The following is a 22585-nucleotide window of genomic DNA, read 5'->3' as shown; positions in this document are numbered from 1 at the left end:
AGAACTTGGTTTTCCGGTAGTGAGAAGTTATTCTAGTGTCTTGGGTTTTACTTTTCTCCTCTCATCCTCTTATCTTGGTCATAAAGCCTCCAAGTTTGTTTTTCACTGGATGAGACGAAATCTCGTCCGCCATTTTGAATCACGCGAGACTCAGGCTGTATCCGAAATCGCATACTTAACGTACTACATGCTACATACTGCATCAGTATGTACTGTATACTGCCTACTAAATCAACGATTCAGTACGCCGCTCCAGCAGACCGTTCACACAGCAGTATGCAGCCAAGTATCCCAGAATGCATTTCGCACCAAAGCGACAGCGGAAGCCGAGCGCTAAAAGCAAGCTAAAAGCTTTTTAATTTCTGCTGTAGTGCTGTTAATATGCCAAGTTTTAATATTTTTTCAGGCGTAAAAGTAACCGTTAAGATCCCCAACCTGGGCTCAGTTTATCCAAATAATGCCTGTTAAGAAATTTGCTCCGATGTTTCGGGGATGATAAGAGCTGCCGGCTCGGCAGCAGCAGCAGCTCACGGCCGGAGTACAGACGTGATCGCCAGGTCAACCTACGCCGTCGTCCCGGGGAGAAACCTGCAGCTCTGTGGAGAATTACAGCTGGCTGAAATAAATCATTTAGGAAGATAAATGTTGGTGTATAGATGAAATCTAACAGTTGTAGCTGCCACATTATTTTGTCTGAATATAAAGTGAAGCTTCATGTTTTTACTAGAGCCCCAGAAGCAGCTGCTGCTGCTCTGTCTGTACATCAGAGCCTTCACAATTTTAATAAATGTATTAAAATGAACATATCAGTCTATTGAATTTCATTTTATTTTATTAAGCTACATATGTTTGGGTTTTTATTTAGTGCACCTCTACGTACTTGGTATGAAACATAATAAAAATAAAAATAATATCAAAATATTATGTATATCATTATCATATTAAATATATCAAAATAATATCCTTTCCGCCATTACAAAATTGTGCTGTCTGGTCGCCGCTGTTTTGTATTGCACTTGTGTTTTCTCAATAAAGCTTGTAAAAAAAAAAAACTGTCCGGTCAAGGGCGCATTGCATTCTGGGACATAGTAGGCGAAGTAGACTGGTCTGATGCATGCTGTGGATTTTTTCCAAATCAGTATGACATCCGGGTATTTTTCGCATACTGCAGATTTTGCTTTTGTTCGCATACTACATACTACATTTGGCAAAATCAGTACGTACTAGTAGTACAGTATGCGATTTTGGATACGGCCTCAGTCACGGGACTTTGTCAGCCATCTTTTCTTTTGCCTCACCACGTGTATGAACAGCCATTGTGACACACACACACGCACAAACACACACACTCATTCACAAACATATATAATCTGAAGTTTCTGTTAATGTTTAGTTAGTTGTTGTTTATGTTTAGTTTAGGTATCAGAATTTATCCTAGGTGTTGTTTTATCATCTTTTTTTTTAACACTTGTGTAAATAAATTCGGATTAATTTGAATGAGAGAAGTGGTTTGTGTTTATTTTATACATATTTGTCACAGCTGCTGGTTGCAAAGGTCTGTGCTCGGACTCTTTCCTTCCTTCACTGTTATTCTGTAACACCACCCTTGGCAACAGGCTGGCACGTATGGAATAACAGATATTTTGAGACTGATTTTGCTGATAGTTATTATTTTCCTGTCAGGTGGTGCCCTGTTTTGATTCATTCATTTTGATAATTCATTTTGATGAGTAATCTTCTTTATTAATTATTAATAATTATCGAAGGACAATTATTAATAACTATTTAATAACTGAACCAGCACCCCCTTTGTGGCACAACACCGCCTTCATGAAATCACCAGACAATGTGAGGACATCTGTCTGACAGCTGAGGATTGGCTGAAACTAGAAATGAAAATGTGATCCCAAACACAGCAATAGGTCTACATCAGAATGATGGAAAATAAAATATTCAAGGTTTTGAAAAGACTCCATTAAAGTCCAGACCTTAACCTGGTTGAGATGCTGTGGTGCACCTGCAGAGACCCGTGTAGACGTGAATGTCCAAGAACCTCAATGACCTGAAGCAACGTTGGAAAACGTTGGGAAACGGACCATGAGATAAAACCACATGCCATATTTTCTGCACTATAAAGGCACTTAAAATCCTTAATTTTTCTCAAAATCTACAGTGCACCCTATAATCTGGGGCGCCTTATGTATGAATTTTGTTGTGCCTACTGACCTCAAATCAGTTTTATGAGGTACACTGCGCTCAAAAATCTGTCAACACGAAACTGACGAAGCCGCTCCACTTTGTTGATTGTCGGACCGTTCTGCTGACTGCCTGAAGTCGGTCCTTGGTTGGATACGGGTTGCAACGTTATACAAAATTAGATAACTAACTGCTTTTGACACTATAGATCATGGCATTTTACTGCACAGGTTAGAGCATGTTGTTGGGATTAAAGGGACAGCTCTACGTTGGTTTAAATCATATCTATCTGACAGGTTCCAGTTTGTTCATGTACATGAGGTTTCTTCAGAACAGTCAAGGGTCTGTTATGGTGTTCCGCAGGGTTCAGTGCTAGGGCCAATCTTGTTCTGTTTATACATGCAGCCGTTGGGAAGTATAATCCAGAATCACGGCATACACTTTCATTGATATGCTGATGATACGCAGCTCTATTTGTCTATGAAGCCGGTTGAAACAGAACAGTTAGTTAAACTTCAGGCATGTCTGAACGACATCAAGGACTGGATGTCCAGAAATTTCTTGCTTCTAAGTATCTAAATGTAGATTTGGAGGGCGGGCGTTCTGCTATCAGGCACCACTACTATGGAACCAACTTCCAATCTGGGTTAAGGAGGCTGACACCACCTCCACCTTTAAAACTAAACTTAAAACATTTCTGTTTAGTAAAGCCTATAGTTAGTGTTTAGTAAACCTCTAACTGGTGTTGGTAAATCTCTAGGTAGTGTAAACTCTAGTGTATTAGAGTCGCTCCTGTAGTTTCTTGTGCTGGCCCCTCTTTCTCTTTTGTCCATGTTGCAGCATCCTCTGCCAGTGGCGAAGAGCATCTCTGAATGTAAAACACCTGCAGTGTGGGAGTGAGGGGGGCAGGGTAACGGCCCCTTTTGGGCGGGGGAGAAGATTCGTCCCTCAAGACTCCTCTCCCTGGCCCTGCCCCTTTTCAACCTTTCCCAGACCCTGCACCCCAACCTGGGACTTGATGATTGGGCCGGAGCTTCGGGGGCTGCATGCTGGCCTGCGGTCCCCACCCCCGGTCATCCCGCTGCTGCTTCCACCTGCCTGCTGTGCTGCTGATGTCCCTGACTCCCCCAGTCTGGCCCTCGGCAGGAGGGTCCCCCCTTATGATCCAGGTCCAGGTCCAGGTTTCTTCCCTCCTAAAGGGGAGTTTTTCCTTGCCACTGTTTGGCTTAAGGTTTTTCTACCACTAGGGGAGTTTGTACCTGCCATTGTTTATGTAATAACTGCTCGGGGGTCATGTTCTGGGTATGGGTCTCTGGAAAGCGTCTAGAGACAACTTTTGTTGTATTAGACGCTATATAAATAAAATTTAATTGAATTGAATTGAAAATTATGTAGCGCTGGCAAGCAACCATCATCCAACATCTAGCCATGTTACCTTACTATGATTAGACGTCAACGTTAGGTGTTTTAGGGTAAACCCAATTTTCAAATCTATATCATGATCGTATTATAATCAAGTTTTTTTGTTGTTTTATATATATATATATATATATATATATATATATATATATATATATATAATCAAATGTTTGAATACAACGTTGTTCCAACCTCACACTAACTTCAGGTGTCCACTATCCCTGGTGACGATGAACCAATTAGAGAACAGGATGTAGTACGACGCTTACTTCCTCCACTTTTTATTTGTGGATTCGTGGAAGACGAATTATTTAAAATGTGAATGTATTTTAATGTATTAGTTACAACTGAACAATATTCTGAGTTACAATACTGTCAATTAGTTTAATAAAGTTTGACTTTCCAGACTGTTTTGTTTGGCTTTATATGTTTTATTATGTGCCTTATGACCTGCCTTATGATAGTCTGCAAAATACGCTATATGAACTTATTGCTGCTGAAGGTAGATCTGCAAATTGTTGAATCATGAGGGTACTTAGTATTGCCCATTACGGTCCCTTTTTTTAACTTCATTATTGTGAAATAAATAATGGCAGAATCAAGAGTTTTCCCTCTGTGCCCTGGAGACGGTTCTGTCAGTCCGAATGGTCCGTTGAGCAGCCCACGATACTCTGCCCACTGATCTATAGCTATAAGCTGATTAATTATGAGTATTAAATCTGAAATCATTCTATATTAATATTATATATATGTTAAGTCTGAAATCATTCTGTTAAAGGTCTTTAAATCACCCATCAGGAACTTTTGCATCCTGACTGATCCAGTTGCTCAACCCACAGGTCAGGACCTTTGACCCTGATCGGTTCTTTCTGCAGGATCCTGTTAGAGATGCCAGATGATGGAGGGATGTCGAAGGTTAGTCAAGACTCATGTATTGTTTAAATCGTGAGAGCTTAAAATCCCCAGCCAGCCCTGCAGGCTCCGCCCCTGCTGCAGCTGTTTCCCCTCTCTCTGTTTTTTCTGAAACTTCCACTCTCGATCAGACGGAGAACAGCAGAGCCTTCTAAAGGTGAAGCAGCAAAGATCTTTTCTGTGAGCTCTGATGTGGATCTGTGACTTTTCATAAATCTGGACTGAAACGGGATCAACCACGGCTTTAGAACCAACCACCGCTCCAGGACCGAACCCTGCTGCAGGACCAACCACTGCTCCACTGCTCTGGGACCAACCGCAGCTCCAGAACCAACCACTCCTCCGGGACCAACCGCTGTTCCAGGTCCAACCGCTGCTCCAGGATTATGCTGGCTGTTTTCCTCATGATGCTTGGTCAATTCAACCAGGTGAGACTTCAGCTCAGTCGCATGAAAACAAATTAGAAGGATCAGAAAAGACTAGAAATGATTCATAAAGACTCAAATATGTGACAATGATTTGTTAAACATCAGCACAATGATGCAGAATAATGGTGTCAGTATAATATTCATAGAAACATGAGCAGAACTTCAGTGATGTCTGGGAACACTGTATTTGTTCCTGCTGGACCTCAGTGACAGGTATATTGAGAAGTCTCAGCCCCAAATGTTGTCTGCAGGCTTACCTTCAGGCTGAGCAGGTCCCAGCAGAACATATGGAGAGCAGAGAACGTCCACAGGTGAGTGACCTGTTCATGTTGGCCTAACCTGCACATGTGAACTCACCTGCTGCACATGAGAGAACACAGATGTACATAATAGAAACCACGTCAATTTCTTCAGATCTCTTCAGATCAGCTGAGTTGTGTTTTCTCAAGAGATCCAGGTCCATTCCAGTGTCTGCAGAACCATCATGCAGATGTTTTTTCTCTCGGTGGTAGCTTGCATCATCTTCTGCAGAGTGCAGAGGAAGCAGGGTGAAGACACCGGCAGACCTCCGAAGCTGTAGCTCACTTTGGAGAGGAACTCGAGTCTGGTCAAGAACTTCTCAGTAACATCAATAATTCTGTCCACCACAGAATATTACAGTAACTCCCTCCTGACAGTAGTCATCAACGTATTTAACTCCTCCCACCTGCTTACCTTATATTTCTTACTTTTTCATAAGCGTGTACTTTTGCTCTTGCTGTGGCATCGCCTGGATTGGGGTCACTGAGGCCCCTCCCTGGAGCCAGGCCTGGGGTTGGGGCTCGAAGGCGAGGGCCTGGTGGCCGGGTCTTTGCCCATGAGACCCGGCAGGGCTCACCCTGAAACGGCGACGTGGGCCCGCCTTCAAGTAGGCTCACCACCTGCAGGAAGGACAATGAAAGGCTGGTGCCATGTTGTCTCAGTAGCAGTCGTGGCGGGGTGCCTCCACGACCCAACCCCTGGATCAAAACCTTTGCAGTAGGGACATGGAATGGCACCTCGCATGAGGGGAAGGAGCCAGAGCTTGTTAAGGAGGTTGAAAGGTAGAGGCCAGAGATAGTCGTGCTCACCTCCACACATAGATTGGGCTCTGGAACCCAGCTCCTTGAAAGGGGCTGGACCCTCCACTACTCTGGAGTTGCCCAGGGTGAGAGGCAGTGAGCTGGTGTGGGCTTGGTTATAGCCCACCAGCTCAGTCGCCATGTGTTGGAGTTTAACCTGGTGAACGAGAGGGTCGCTACCTTGCGCCTTCTGGTGGGGGAAAGGTCTCTCACTGTTGTGTTGTGTTTGTGTCTGTACTGCTACGGGCTGAACAGCAGTACAGAGTACCCGGTCTTCTTGGAGTCCATGGGAGGGGTAGTTGATAGTGCTCCAATTGGGGACTACATTGTTCTACTGGGGGACTTCAATGCTCACATGGGCAATGACAGTGATACCTGGAGAGGCGTGATTGGGAGGAATGGCTTCCCCAATCTGAAACTCTGTTGGGAACTTCTGGCCGAGCCCTCTGTCAGGGAAGTCTTCCACTCTCATCTCCGAGAGAACTTCTCAAAGATTCTGAGGGAAGATGGGAACATTGAGTCCAAAGGGATGTTCTCTGCCTCCATTGTTGTCACGGCAGCTCGAAGTTGTCGACGAAAGGTTTCGGGGGCCTGTCATGGCCTCAACCCCCAAACCCGGTGGTGGATACCGGAAGTAAAGATGCTATCAGGCTAAAGAAGGAGTCCTATCAGGCCATGTTGGCCTATGGGACTCCTGACGCAGTAGATGGGTACCGGGACGCCAAGAAAGCCGCAACTCGGGCAGTACTGGAGGAAAAAACTTGGGTCTGAGAGGAGTTCGGTGAGGCAATGGAAGAAGACTTTCCGTCGGCCTCAAAAAAATTCTGGCTGTTTACAGTGCGGGTGGGGAATTGTTGACCTCGACTGGGGACATTTTTGTAAGGTGGAAGGAATACTTTGAGGATCTCCTCAATCTGACTGACATGCCTTCCTTTGAGGAAGCAGTAACTGCGGACTACTCTTCAATCAACCCAAGCCGAAGTCACTAAGGTGGTTCGTAAGCTCGTCAGTGGCAAGGCCAGGATGAGATCTGCCATGAATACCTCAAGTTTCCGTTCTGGAGTGGCAAACCGGGGTGGTGGTCCCTCTTTTTAAAAAGGCGAGTGGAGAGTGTGTTCCAACTATGGGGATCACACTTCTCAGCTTCCCTGGGAAAGTCTACGCCAAGGTACTGGAGAGGAGAATTCAGTTTTCGTCCTGGTCGTGGAAGACTGGACCAGTTCTGTACCCTCCACAGGGTGCTTGAGGGTTCATGGAAATTTGCCCAACTAGTCCACATGAGCTTTGTGGATCTAGAGAATGCATTTGAGCGTGTCCCTCGTGGCATTTTGTGGGTGATGCTCTGCGAGTATGGGGTACGGGGCCCTCTTCAAGGGGCTGTTCCGGCTCTGTATGATCGGAGCATGAGTTTGGTTTGCATTGCACTGACTTACCAGCAGTAAGTCATACTTTTTCCCTGTGCATTTTGGACTTCAGCAGGGCTGCCTTTTGTGACCAGTGAGCCAGGAGCCGTAGGGGATCCGATTTGGGAACCACAGGATTTCATCTCTGCTTAGTGCAGATGGGGGGAGTTGAAGCCAAGTGTGAAGCGGCTGAGATGAGAATCACCACCTCCAAATCCGACGCTATGGTTCTCCACCAGAAAAGAGTGGCGTGCCTTCTCCGAGTGGGGGGAGAGGTCCTGCCTCAAGTGGAGGAGTTTAAATATATCTGGGTCTTGTTCACGAGTGAGGAAAAGATGGAGCGTGAGATAGACAGACGGATCGGTGCAGCATCCACAGTTATGCAGACGGCGTACCGGACCATCGTGGTGAAGAAGGAGCTGAGTCGAAAGGCGAAGCTTTCGATTTACTGGTCAATCTATGCTCCCACCCTCTCCTATGGTCATGAACTTTGAGTAGTGACTGAAAGGACAAGATCGCAAATACAAGTGGCTGACATGAGTTTCCTCCGCAGGGTGGCTGGACGCTCCCTTAGAGATAGGGTGAGGAGTTCGGTCACCCGGGAGGAACTCGGAGTCGAGCCGCTGCTCCTTCACATTGAGAGGAGTCAGCTGAGGTGGCTTGGGCATCTCTATCGGATGCCTCCTGGACGCCTCCCTAGGGAAGTGTTCCAGGCATGTCCCTCCGGGAGGAGACCCCGGGAAGACCCAGGACACGCTGGAGAGACTATGTCTCTCGGCTGGCCTGGGAACGTCTCGGACTCCCCTCGGAAGAGCTGTAGTTAGTGTCTGGGGTGAAGGAAGTCTGGACATCTCTGCTTAGACTGCTGTCCCCATGACCCGGTAACGGATAAGCGGATGAAAAAAATTTGTTGCAATCATCCTGACCCGGCTGGTGCCATGATCCTAACTCAACTGGGGGCGCGTCACTACTCATTACTGTTATGAAACTGTTATTGATTAATGGAGCAACAGTTGTGACTGTCGAGTGTAGCTGCTGGTGTTTCTCTGATTTTCACCTCCATCAAAGCGTCTTTCCATCGTTTTCAGGGTTATGGTGAACAGCTTTGCATTATGGGAATAATCAGACAGGGATTGTCCTGCTGTGTGGTTTCCAGTCTACATCTGTGTGTCTGCAGGTCAGCAGGGAGGCGTGTCCATGTGCTACCATGGAAACAGCCTGCAGGTTTTGTCCTTTTGTCTTGTTACCACCTCCTCCTCTTCCTCCTCCTCCACCTCCTCCTCCTTCCAGAGAGATGACGTTCTCAGGTAAACACCAATAAACAACTTCCAGTTTTGAAAAATGACATAACAAACCTGCAGTTCTTCTACCGACCACCAGGGTCCGGATCAAGACCTGCGGTTCCTTTTACTCACAGACCACCGTGACCGGTTGTGGGTTGGTCTGAAAGCTTCTGGGGACAAAGCTCAGCTGAGAGCAGGAAGCTAGTGGTGACCGAGCGTCAGCTAAGCACAGCGGCTATTTCTGATGTCACCACGTTTATGGTTGCCTTTGTGTGTTGTGAGGTCTCCACTTGTGGACACCCTCACGATCTGGGTCTCCCCTTGTGGACACCCTCCTGCTCAAACGTGAACAAGTCCAACAGCAGAACACCACTTGGGTTCAGATTGGAGAGGCTGTTCCTCCCGGTCACACCCTTCCAGGTAACACTGTCGTTAACCACACCCCCAGCACTGTCGTTACCCACGTCTCCCTCCACCACAGCAGAGTCCTCTTTAGGAGAGCTCGCACCACCCTACCAAGGACTCCAGGAATGCTGGGTATTCTGAACCGCCGTTCGCTGCATAAGCACAAACAAGTCTGAACCTGTTCCCCGACATGGAAACACAACATCAGCTTCAAGTTCATTTTAAGGGATTTCTGCTTCTTGTTAGGGATCGTTAGCTGTCATCGTCATCACTCCTGTCAAGAAAACCCCAAAGTAACTTTAGATTTCTATCCCTGCTGTGACGAATATTTATCACTTCATGACACTGTCGCACACCAACAACGATGACGCGAGCTCACTGCGCTACAGAGGACATCTTCAATCTAACTTTGGAGACCAAAACTGTTTTAGTACCAGACTGTAAATATGTGTTGTTATTGTTATTATGTTATTATGTTATTGTTATGTGATAACTGACAGTACAAGGAGACAAGTGCACAATTTGGATCAGAACCACAATGAGTTAGCATTGTGGGTTAGCATGAGGCTGGCTTGCTGATTGCGTAACGTAATGCGCCACGCATCACGTCACGCGATCGCGTCACTTCCTGGTGTTGCGGGTCTGTTGCCGTTGCGTTTGCGGGCTCTGATCTCTCCAGACTTTTTTTTCTAAACTTAGATTGTTTTCTGGTAAAATAATACTATATCTGGTAAATTTCTGTCTTTATTTCAACACTCGCACATTTTTCTCTTCCGTAACTTTCATTGTGACCAATCACCGATACATTTTCTGTCCGTTAGCCTCTGTTAGCCTCTTAGCATGGCCTCCCCTTCTCCCACCGTTTCACCTCTTTGCTGCTCAGTGTGTGAAATGTTTAGCCATTCCTCTGCCTCCTTTAGCGAAGACGGTAAGTGCTTGAAGTGTAGTTTATTTGCAGGACTGGAGGCGAGATTCAGTCAGTTAGAGGTCCGGTTCCACCCAACTTGGGTGACGGTTCGGAGGAAGCGTAGTCCTTAAGGGCACACGGAACACCACCACTCGCTTCATGTGTCTAACCGATTTTCCCCACTCAGCGATACACTCGTTGAGAAGCCGACCCTGGTGATTGGCGACTCCATAGTCAGGCATGTGAGGCCGACTCCAGCGACCATAGTTAGGTGCATCCCAGGGGCCAGAGCGGGCGACATTTAAGCAAATTGTAAGCTGCTGGCAAAGAGTAATCGTAAATTTGGTAAAGTTATCATAAATGTCGGAGCTAATGACTCCCGTCTTCGCCAGTCGGAAGTCACTAAAATGAATATTGTCTTGGTGTGTAATAGGGGTGTAACGATACACTAATCTCACGATACGGTACGATACACGATATTGAGGTCACGATAACAATACGATACGATATTATAGCATTACTTTTTTAACAACCTTGAATGAGGAACATATGACTGGAAAAAGATGTCTTTTATTTGAAAGACACAAAATACAAAACAGTGCTGTGCGTTTGCCCTATTGTTACAGTTTGTAATGCTTTATAAATGTTTAAGTTTTAAAGAGAAAGCCAGGCCAACCATTTTCCACAAACTGAACCAAAAGTAAATGTCAGGTTTGCATTATGCATCTTCAGTTTCATACAAGTAAAAATATTTTGCCACAAACTGAATAGTTTCTCTCATGTATGATTCGACTTTTTTCTTTTCCAGAAATGTAACAACTACAATTAAATAAATAAATAAAAGTAAATAAATACATACAATTTTACATCATAAAAAAGATTGATTCATGCTCACCTTTTAAGTGTAAGAGGAGATTTATTTTTGTTAAGAAGGTTAGTTTGGTAATTCAGGGTTCATTATTTTATAAATATATTCTTTATATTCTGTTAATCAGGGACTATAATTACACTAGTCAGTTAATCTGTAGTTGTTAGTATGTTTTAGATTGGGCGGAGTGATACAGCACTAGGTGCTGTGTTGATGATCTAAAATCCTACGCTGTTGAGCGGACATTGAAGTACACTGGAACTCACGCAGAAGTTGTCCCGCGTTTATCCTACTCACGACCCAAAAAAGGTTTAATTTAATAAGGTAAGGCTTAACTCTACACCAGACTTACATAAGTAAAGGTTCAGACCTCAAAACGGGACCGCAAAATGGGACTAGTTACTTCTGAGCGGAGTAAGATTTTGGTCCGCGGGTCGAGGCGCGGTCGCGGTCAGATGCGCGTTTCTAGTCAACACAATAGATTAATATTAATAACCCAATATCACGATACAGTTTGTCACCTCCACGACACGTATTGGGAAGTTTTTGTATCGCGAAATTTTGTGGCACGATATATTGTTACACCCCTAGTGTGTAACTACGCCAAAACCCTTTCGAACTCCGTAGGTTTCTCTGGTCCCCTCCCCAATCTGACCAGCAATGAGATGTTTAGCCGCATGTTATCGCTCCGCCGTTGGTTGTCTCGGTGGTGTTCAGAAAACGACGTGGCCTTTATTGACAATGGGAAGACGTTTTGGGGAAAGCCTGGTCTGATTAGAAGAGACGGCATTCATGGTGCAGCTCTTGTCTCTAGTAATTTGCACAGTTTTATTAGACACTCCCCCTGACAATGCAGGGTCCAGGCCAGGATGCAGAGCTGCAGTCTAACACACTTCTCTGCTGCTTCTCGAGGACCAATGCTTGCCGATAAAACTGTAGGATTGCATTATGTAATTGGCGACTCTAAAACTGTAGGATTGCATTATGTAATTGGCGACTCTAACCAGGTGCCTATCAAAATAGAAGTGGTTGCAGTTCCCCGCCCTCCAAAAGTTCACCAGGTGCGGCATTATAGAGGCGTTAACCAAAATAACCTTGTAAAAATTAAAACCAATGCGCATTTGGTACCAATAAGAGACCGAAAAATTAGATGCAGACTACTAAATATACGATCGTTATTTCCAAGTCTCTGTTAGTAAACAATATAATAACAGAGAGCAGGAGTGATGTTTTCTGTTAAACAGAAACATGGCTACAGGAGGAAAAGTATGTTAGTTTGAATGAATTGACTCCGCCCGGCTACTTTAATCATCAATCATCATGGCATTTTACTGCACAGGTTAGAGCATGTTGTTGGGATTAAAGGGACAGCTCTATGTTGGTTTAAATCATATCTATCTGACAGGTTCCAGTTTGTTCATGTACATGAGGTTTCTTCAGAACAGTCAAGGGTCTGTTATGGTGTTCCGCAGGGTTCAGTGCTAGGGCCAATCTTGTTCAGTTTATACATGCAGCCATTGGGAAGTATAATCCAGAATCACGGCATACACTTTCATTGATATGCTGATGATACGCAGCTCTACTTGTCTATGAAGCCGGATGAAACAGAACCGTTAGTTAAACTTCAGGCATGTCTTAGGGACATCAAGGACTGGATGTCCAGAAATTTCTTGCTTCTAAATTCAGATAAAACAGAGGTTATCATTCTTGGTCCAGAGCATCTTAGGAAGGGATTAGATGGTGTTGCGATGGCTTCCAGTGCAACTGTGAGAAACCTTGGTGTTATTTTCGATCAGGATTTGTCGTTTAAACCATATGTCAATCAGGTTTGTAAAATAGCCTTTTTCCATCTCCGTAATATTGCAAAGATTAGGAAAATCCTCTCGCAGAGTGATGCAGAAAAACTAGTTCATGCGTTTGTATCTTCTAGACTAGATTACTGTAATGTGTTGTTAGCAGGATGTCCAAGTAATTTGCTGAATAGGCTCCAGCTGATCCAGAATGCAGCAGCACGAGTGCTGACAGGAATCAGCAGGAGAGACCACGTCTCTCCAGTGTTAGCGTCGCTCCATTGGTTACCCATAAAATTCAGAATCCAATTTAAAATTTTATTACTTGCGTATAAAGCCCAAAACGGCTTAGCTCCCCATTATTTGCAAGACCTGATAGTGCCTTATGTTCCTGTCAGAGCTCTCCGTTCTCAGAGTGCAGGTTTACTCGTAGTTCCTAGAGTATCTAAATGTAGATTTGGAGGGCGGGCGTTCTGCTATCAGGCACCACTACTATGGAACCAACTTCCAATCTGGGTTAAGGAGGCTGACACCACCTCCACCTTTAAAACTAAACTTAAAACATTTCTGTTTAGTAAAGCCTATAGTTAGTGTTTAGTAAACCTCTAGCTGGTGTTGGTAAATCTCTAGGTAGTGTAAACTTTAGTGTGTCAGAGTCGCTCCTGTAGTTTCTTGTGCTGGCCCCCCCTTCTCCTCCCTTTTCTCTCTTTTGTCCATGTTGCAGCATCCTTTGCCGGACACCGGAACCTGCAGGTGGTCGTGGGTGGCTTGTAGCTTGCATTACGGAGCAGAAGTCTTTCCCCAACCCTGCACCCCAACCTGGGACTTGCTGATTGGGCCGGAGCTTCGGGAGCTGCGTGCTGGCCTGCGGTCCCCACCCCTGGTCATCCCGTTGCTGGCCCCCCCTTCTCCTCCCTTTTCTCTCTTTTGTCCTGCAGGTGGTCGTGGGTGGCTGTAGCTTGCATTACGGAGCACAAGTCTTTTCCTGACCCTGCACCCCAACCTGGGACTTGCTGATTGGGCCGGAGCTTCGGGAGCTGCGTGCTGGCCTGCGGTCCCCACCCCCGGTCATCCCGTTGCTGCTTCCACCTGCCTGCTGTGCTGTTGCCGTCCCTGACCCACCAGTCTGGCCCTCGGCAGGAGGGTCCCCCCTGATGAGCCTGGTCCTGCTCAAGGTTTCTTCCCTCCTAAAGGGGAGTTTTTCCTTGCCACTGTTTGGCTTAAGGTTTTTCTCCCACCAGGGGAGTTTTTACCTGCCATTGTTTATGTAATAACTGCTCGGGGGTCATGTTCTGGGTATGGGTCTCTGTAAAGCGTCTAGAGACAACTCTGTTGTATTAGACGCTATATAAATAAAATTGAATTGAATTGAATTGAATTCATACTCCTAGAAGCACGGGCCGAGGCGGAGGAGTCGCAGCAATTTATAACTCCACTCTCCAAACAAAAACTGAACCCAAGTGCAATTATAATACATTTGAAAGCCTCACGCTTAGTCTGAAATACCCGAGCTGGAAATCAGAGAAGCCAGTTTTGTTAGTGGTAGTGTACCGGCCCCCTGCTGGTGCTTATCTAGAGTTTCTGTCTGAATTTTCAGATTTCCTATCTGGAATATTGATCAGTACAGATAAATTCATCATAGTGGGTGAGTTTAATATTCATATGGATGTTGAAAGCGATAATCTTAAATTAGCTTTCAATTCTCTTCTAGAATCAATGGGTATCTCACAAAAAGTGGACAAACCGACGCACTGTTTTAATCATACGCTGGATCTTTTTCTCACCTACGGTGTTGAAACTGATGATCTGTTGGTGTCACCTGTAAACTCCCTTTTATCCGACCATTATTTAATAACGTTTGAATTTAATATTGTCGATGTTGAAGTGCAAAATAGGAGGTATTATTTCAGCAGATGTTTGTCTGATGAAGCTATCGCTAAATTTAGGGAGGCCATTGCTCATCTTACGACAGTGGAAAATAGTGAAGTAGTCGAGGTCAGTGACCTGGCTTCTACCTCTGCAGATGTTGATTTCCTTGCTAGTAACACTCCTGATTTGTTGCATTTAGCTTTAGATGAAGTTGCTCCTTTGAAAAGGAGGATTTCTAACCACAGGAGCTTAACTCCCTGGTATAATTCAGATATCCGCATTTTGAAACAAAACGTGTGTAAAATGGAAAGGAAGTGGTACTCTTGTAAGTCTGTAGACTCTTATCGTGAATGGAAAGATATTCTAATAGTATATAAAAAAGCCATTCGCAAAGCCAGAACAGCTTATTATTCAACGTTGATAGAGGATAACAAAACTAACCCACATTTTCTGTTCAGCACTGTAGCCAGGCTGACAAAGAGTCACAACTGTCCTGAGCCGTGCATTCCTGCAGCTCTCAGTAGTGAAGACTTTATGAACTTCTTTAACAGTAAAATCATGAGAATTAGAGAAGAAATCAACCAGCCGGTTGTGGGCGTTTCTTCAGCTTTAGCGACTTCCCTAGGCTCTGATTTGTCTCTAGACTGTTTTGATCCTGTAGACCTCCCTGAGCTGACCTCACTTGTCAATAGAGCTAAGTCAACCACATGTATGTCAGACCCCATCCCGACTCCACTATTCAAAAATGTTTTTTCTCTTATTGGTGCGACAATACTGGACCAAATCAACCTATCCCTAAACTTAGGATATGTACCACAGGCTTTCAAAGTTGCAGTAATTAAATCTTTACTTAAAAAACCTTCTCTTGACCCAGACACCTTAGCTAATTATAGACCAATTTCCAACCTTCCATTTGTATCTAAAATTCTGGAAAAGGTAGTTTCTTTTTTTTTGGAACTTAATTTTTATTTAGTTTTCAACAACAATACACCACATACATTTTCTTCTTTCTTTTTCCCTTTTTCAGCTGCATACAATATCTGTACACATTATACTTAAGTATTAAGCAAATAAAACAAGAGAAAACAACAACATAATTATTCACTCCAAAATATACGTATATAATAACAAACCCATAAATTAAAAAGAAAAGAAAAATAGTAAAGTCAATAATAATAATGGAGCTCCCTGACTCATCCGCCAGACTTCTGTTCGCTGACTTCTCATCAGCATTCAACACCCTGCAGCCCCACATCCTGGCCACTAAACTCTCCTCCCACTTTCACCTGTATGACCAGTTAATCCTGTGGATCCTGGACTTTCTCACTAACAGGACTCAGAGGGTTCGTGTCAAAAACTCTCTCTCTGACCTCTGCTCCACCTCCACTAGCTCCCCCCAGGGCTGTGTGCTCTCCCCCCTGCTCTTCATCCTCTACACCAATGACTGCAGAGCCACACAGCCCAACCGCCATCTGGTCAAGTACGCTGACGACACAATTCTCCTGTCGCTGCTGTCAGGCCCCTCACAACACCACGGACCCGCTCTGCAGGAGTTCGTGGAGTGGTGTGACAGCTCCAAATTGGAACTAAACCCCAGCAAGACCAAAGAGATGGTGGTAACCTTCTCCAGCAGACAGAGGGATCTGGCTGCTGCAGTCACCACCACCATCCACAGGAAGCCAGTGGAGACAGTCGTGGAATACAAATACCTGGGCACCATCTTTGACAACCTCCTGAAATTTTCCGCCAACACAGAGGAGATTCTCAGGAAGTGTCACCAACGGCTGTACCTCCTCAGGAAACTCAACTCCTTTGGAGTCAGCACACACATCATGATGACTTTCTACTACCCCTTCCTGGAAAGCATCATGACCTTCTCAATGACCTGCTGGTTCCACTCCCTCAGCATCCAGAACAGGAACAGACTGCAGAGCACAGCATCACTGTGCTCGAAAGTCATCGGCCTGCCGGTCAGAACTCTGTCTGTGGTTTTCAACCAGCAGGCCCTCAGTCAGGCAGCTAAAATCATGAAGGACCCCTCCCACATACTTCATCCCGAATTCCAGTGGCTCCCCTCCAGGAGGCGCCTGCGCTGTGTCGCCTGCAGGACTGAGAGGAGGAGAGCTACTTTTGTCCCCAAAGCTACCCTGCTTTTTAATTCCAGCTGCTTAACTCCATCCCCCACATCCACAGCCCCCCCCCCCCCCCCCCCCCAACCGGATTACTCTATACTCCTGTTAGACTGTTTACATCCACTGTTGACACTTTACACTGACACTTTATACTTTATATTCTTATTTATACCACTACAGTCACTCTATTGTAAATTTTTTTGACATTCGTATATTTATATATTTTTTGTACATAACGAGACATGCCCTGTTCATTTTATTCTATTTTATTAGTTATTGTTATGCACTTCAAGGCTGCAGTAAATAATATACTTAAAAGGTATTTCTTGGCCCTCCCGTCCAGGCTTTTGGGTATTACTCCCAGCAGTGCCACTGTGGGGTCTTGTGGGATATCCTGTAGAAAAACCTCTTTGAGGGCATCAAATACCTCTCTCCAGAATACACTTAACTTAGGACATAGCCAGACTATATGGGTGTGATTTGCAATGTGTGTCCCACAATTCCTCCAGCACGAGCTGGGATGTGTCGGGCCCATTTTGGATACTATTTCTGGCGTTCTGAAGAATCTAGTGATTATTTTCCATTTAAATTCCCTCCATGTATTTGAATTTGTGACCAGGTGTGCCTCAGTGCACACCTCCTTCCAGGTGTCCTGTGATATGACCATCTTCGTTTCTGCCTCCCATCTCTGCTTAGTCTGTAGGGAGTTATGTAAATTCATAGATAAGAATATGTGATATCATTTACTAATTATTTTCTGGTCTCTGTTTCCCATTTGTATTTCCATCAGGAACTCTTCTATGGGGGTAGGTTTTACGAGTTTGCCCCACTCCTTGTGTGTTGTCAGGAAAGTTCTTAGCTGCAAATATCTAAAGAAATCTGTCCTGGGAAGACCAAAGTCATCTTTTAGCTGATCAAATGTCTTAAGATCGTTGCCATTGAATAATGAAAAGGTAGTTTCAAGCCAGTTATGTGACTATTTGTATAGGAATGATCTGTTTGAAGTCTTTCAGTCAGGGTTCAGAATGCATCATAGCACAGAGACAGCACTGGTTTGAGTCACGAATGAGCTTCTTATGCCCTCAGATAAGGGATTAGTGTCCATATTGGTTCTACTGGACCTCAGATAAGGAATTAGTGTCCATACTGGTTCTACTGGACCTCAGCTAAGGGATTAGTGTCCATACTGGTTCTACTGGACCTCAGTGCTGCTTTTGACACTGTAGATCAGCATTTTACTGCACAGGTTAGAGCATGTTGTTGGAATTAAAGGGACAGCTCTACGTTGGTTTAAATCATATCTATCTGACAGGTTCCAGTTTGTTCATGTACATGAGGTTTCTTCAGAACAGTCAAGGGTCTGTTATGGTGTTCCGCAGGGTTCAGTGCTAGGGCCAATCTTGTTCAGTTTATACATGCAGCCATTGGGAAGTATAATCCAGAATCACGGCATACACTTTCATTGCTATGCTGATGATACGCAGCTCTATTTGTCTATGAAGCCGGATGAAACAGAACCGTTAGTTAAACTTCAGGCATGTCTTAGGGACATCAAGGACTGGATGTCCGGAAATTTCTTGCTTCTAAATTCAGATAAAACAGAGGTTATCTTTCTACGTCCAGAGCATCTTACGAAGGGATTAGAGGGTGTTGCGATGGCTTCCAGTGCAACTGTGAGAAACCTTGGTGTTGTTTTCGATCAGGATTTGTCATTTAAACCATATGTTAATCAGGTTTGTAAAATAACATTTTTCCATCTCCGTAATATTGCGAAGATTAGGAAAATCCTCTCGCAGAGTGATGCAGAAAAACTAGTTCATGCTTTTGTATCTTCTAGACTAGATTACTGTAACGTGTTATTAGCAGGATGTCCAAGTAATTTGCTGAATAGGCTCCAGCTGATCCAGAATGCAGCAGCACGAATACTGACAGGAATCAGCAGGAGAGACCACGTCTCTCCAGTGTTAGCGTCGCTCCATTGGCTACCTGCAAAATTCAGAATCCAATTAAAAATTGTATTACTTGCGTATAAAGCCCAAAATGGCTTAGCTCCGCATTATTTGCAAGACCTGATAGTGCCTTATGTTCCTGGCAGAGCTCTCCGTTCTCGGAGTGCAGGTTTACTCGTAGTACCTAGAGTATCCAAATGTAGATTTGGAGGGCGGGCGTTCTGCTATCAGGCACCATTACTATGGAACCAACTTCCAATCTGGGTTAAGGAGGCTGACACCACCTCCACCTTTAAAACTAAACTTAAAACCTTTCTGTTTAGTAAACCTCTAGCTGGTGTTGGTAAATCTCTAGGTAGTGTAAACTCTACTGTGTTAGAGTCAGTAGTCATAGTTGCAGCTATAGAACAAGACTATAATAGTTAGTCTCAAATATAGCCTTGTGGTAGATATGCTGCTAGCCATCATTTTTGTCCATCGTTCCTGTAGTTTCTTGTGCTGGCCCCCTTTTTTTTCTTTAGTGCATGTTTGCAGGCCGGAGCTTCGGGAGCTGCGTGCTGGCCTGCGAAATTCATTGAATTGAATGAGCTCAGCAAAGGCAACCATAAAGTTGGTGTGTTCCAAACAGATGTCTGGCGTCCACCAGGGCTCCCCTAGCTGGGCTCCAAGTCCAGTCCTTCTATCCAGTTTTTGGTGAACTGACAGCTGTGTTGCTGACTCACCTAGACGCATTCAGTTTCTGAATCTCTGGAGCAGGAAGTTGACGTGAACCCCTGACGACACAAACACCAACTTCTGGTCTATTCCAGAATCTCAGTAGGCAGTTTACCATCACCTCTGACCTCAGGCACGTTTAACTTCTAGATGTGGGTGGTCACAGACTGTGACTGACAGCTGCCGGAGGCTTTTATTTTGATAATCTGACAGTTTAATTACCTTCATGAAGAAGATCAGAGCAGCAAATTTCTCTGAGCTGTTTCCTCAGGGGTTTTTAATCCTGATTCTTCTTTCTCTTCATCCTTCACTCCTCCTCTTCATCATCATCACTAGTGCGGCCGTCTGCTGCTCCAGATGTGAAGCTTGAGCTCCTGCCAGTCCTGATGATTGTCATTCCTGCGTCATTGATCGTCTTAGTGGCGGTCTTCGTTGTCTGTTTTAAAGTTCTGAGCAGGTGAGCCGTCTGACACTGAAACAACTCCCAACCCTACCTCAGGTTCTTCCTCAGGGTCTGTGAACATGTCCAGTTTTGTCTGAGATGGTTCTTAAATGTTTCTCCCTAAAGTTCACGAAGGGCAGTAGATGACAGAGGACACTGCATCACTGTGAGACTGAACTGAGCTATATGAACAAGCTCATTACAGCCTCTCTAATGCCTCTGTTAATCTTCCTCTGGAGAAGAGCGTAAGCAGGTATAAGGAGAACATGCAATCTACACACACAATCAATCAATCAATCAATCAATCAATCAGACTTTATTTATAAAGCACAAAGTGCTTTGCATGTTTAAAAAAACAGGGCCCAAAACCTTGGGGCAGGGATCATGGTGGCAGATTTCAGAGTTTATTTAAGATTGAATTTGAAAATTGAGTTAAAAGCATCTGATCAGAGATCCGAGAGTTAGATTTCATTGACGACCCATCACATCTTGACAAGTGACAAAATCTGAAAATGGCGTTTCAGCCTACGTATTAAGTTGCCATGGTAACAGTAAATGTAGCTTTCTGGGAGGCTTTGAGCTTGAAGGTTTCTCGCTCGTTTCTCGGTGCAGCTACACGTCTTCATCTCACTGTTACTATTGAGCTAGTCTGGACTTCCTGTTTCATGAGTCTCCGCGTGACGTTGGTTCATTCTGTATGTTTATCATCTAAAATTATGACATCATTATCCAATATGGGGTGGATATAGGCTGAAGTTGTAACATAATTTCACACTGCGGACCACAGTCACATCGGGAAAAAGGCAAAAAAGGCCACGAAAGGATTTAAAAATGAATTTAAAAGATTCCAGCCGGCACATGGTTGATCTGCTGACGTACGGTTATCTCAGGACCTCTGTGGTTGGGGAAATAGGGTGGGTCGTTTGTGATTCTGCTCTTCTCGTCTTTAATTTGTAGTTTATGTTTGTCCTGGCAGAAAACAGAGCAAGAAAGAAGAAGATGGGATGAACGCGGGAGCGAGCACCAGCAACACCCTCACCAGCACCAATGACCGAGTCCAGTTCTGAGAAGTGTGAAGCATGAAACAGGTTCAACATATCTGAGGTCATACATGATCGGCATCAGCTGTGGCTGAGAGGGAACAGGGCATCCAGTACGGATGTTTAGTCTTGCACCGTGCGTACAGGGATTATCTCAGATGTCACTTACCTGCAGATGTTGAGATGTTCTAAAGATGTCTCAATTTACCACTGAGTAACATTACACTGAAATTGTTTCACAAAAATCCTCAAGATAGATTCTTTTTCAGATGAACCTTTATCCATCTTTACTTCTGAGAACTCTTTTGAGTTGGTCTTTTAATACCCTTGTGTCACTTTTCCAGCCGATTGTTTCCAACATCCCAAGTTGTTTGACATGCGTTGACAAACTCAAAATGGCTAAAACCTTTCATTAAATGGTAAAATATCTTATTTTCGACTGTGAATGTGTTTTCTTTCTTCTTCTGTCAGTAAAAATGTGTGTTTTTGAGATTTGGAAATCGTTGAACTGTTTTTATTCACATTTCACAAAGTGCCCCGGCGTTTTTGGAGCTGGTGTTGCATTTAAGATTTAACAAAAAGAGTTTTACAGATTTCTATCTGAGTGACGGAAGAGTTTTGATCGTCAGAATAGAGGGAATGCGCATGACGTCACGGATGCGACTTCACAGCAGATTTCGCCCACTGAGTGTCAGAAAGACTGAGTGTCAGAAAGACTGAGTGTCAGCGTAAACTTTCAGTTTCATCAACTGGAAAACATCTAAAATGGGAAAGAGCTGTTTGCGATCGACTGTACTCATAGATTTAGCAAGAAATCTGAGTTATCGTTTTACAGACTGACGAAAAATAAACTAAAGAGAGACAAATGGATCGCTGCAATTCACAGAAACAACTGGATTCCAGACACCGAAACGTGGATTTGTGGTTCCCATTTTGTATCAGGTAATGTTGGATTTTTGGGTAGCTACCGTTAAACGGTCAAATCATAAAGTTCGGTGTCCTCATCACTTTAATTTCTACAACAAATCCTGCCTTGAAGTCGAACCAAGCGTCAAGACTTTTGTATCTTCAAGCTTTGCTTCGTGTATTTCCCCGGCGTAGAAATTAAGTACATATAAATATCCGGAAACTCGATTCGGGGCCAAATATTAATGTCCATGGACCACTGGTTCTTGGAAACTGTACCAAATATTAATGTCCATGGACCACTGGTTCTTGGTAACTGTACCAAATATTAATGTCCGTGGACCACTGGTTCTTGGGGTAACTGTACCAAATATTAATGTCCATGGACCACTGGTTCTTGGTAACTGTACCAAATATTAATGTCCGTGGACCACTGGTTCTTGGTAACTGTACCAAATATTAATGTCCATGGACCACTGGTTCTTGGTAACTGTACCAAATATTAATGTCCATGGACCACTGGTTCTTGGGGTAACTGTACCAAATATTAATGTCCATGGACCACTGGTTCTTGGTAACTGTACCAAATATTAATGTCCATGGACCACTGGTTCTTGGTAACTGTACCAAATATTAATGTCCATGGACCACTGGTTCTTGGGGTAACTGTACCAAATATTAATGTCCATGGACCACTGGTTCTTGGTAACTGTACCAAATATTAATGTCCATGGACCACTGGTTCTTGGGGTAACTGTACGGGTCACTGTCAAGTCCAACTGCCTTTAATTTCAGCCCATAATCGTCTGTTATCCCGTCTTC

General features: G+C 44.3%; 1 protein-coding gene across 2 annotated transcripts; it reads left to right on the top strand.

Moving 5' to 3' along the window:
• The first annotated feature begins 4697 nt into the window (after positions 1-4697).
• On the top strand, positions 4698-21239 carry LOC133464743 (proline-rich membrane anchor 1-like). Of its 2 annotated transcripts, none has more exons than XM_061746900.1 (4): positions 4698-4955; positions 8636-8765; positions 19712-19832; positions 20794-21239. In XM_061746900.1, exons 1-4 carry the CDS (start codon positions 4914-4916, stop codon positions 20882-20884), a joined length of 384 nt encoding a protein of 127 aa, XP_061602884.1. In that variant the 5' UTR covers positions 4698-4913; the 3' UTR covers positions 20885-21239. The 2 variants fall into 2 exon arrangements, with proteins under 2 accessions (XP_061602884.1, XP_061602885.1); XM_061746901.1 differs by lacking the exon at positions 4698-4955 and adding an exon at positions 5210-5266.
• The last annotated feature ends 1346 nt before the right edge of the window (positions 21240-22585 follow it).

The sequence above is a fragment of the Cololabis saira genome, chromosome 18 (assembly GCF_033807715.1).
Source record: "Cololabis saira isolate AMF1-May2022 chromosome 18, fColSai1.1, whole genome shotgun sequence".
NCBI classification, from domain to species: Eukaryota; Metazoa; Chordata; class Actinopteri; order Beloniformes; family Belonidae; genus Cololabis; species Cololabis saira.
This window is presented reverse-complemented; position numbering and strand designations above follow the sequence as displayed.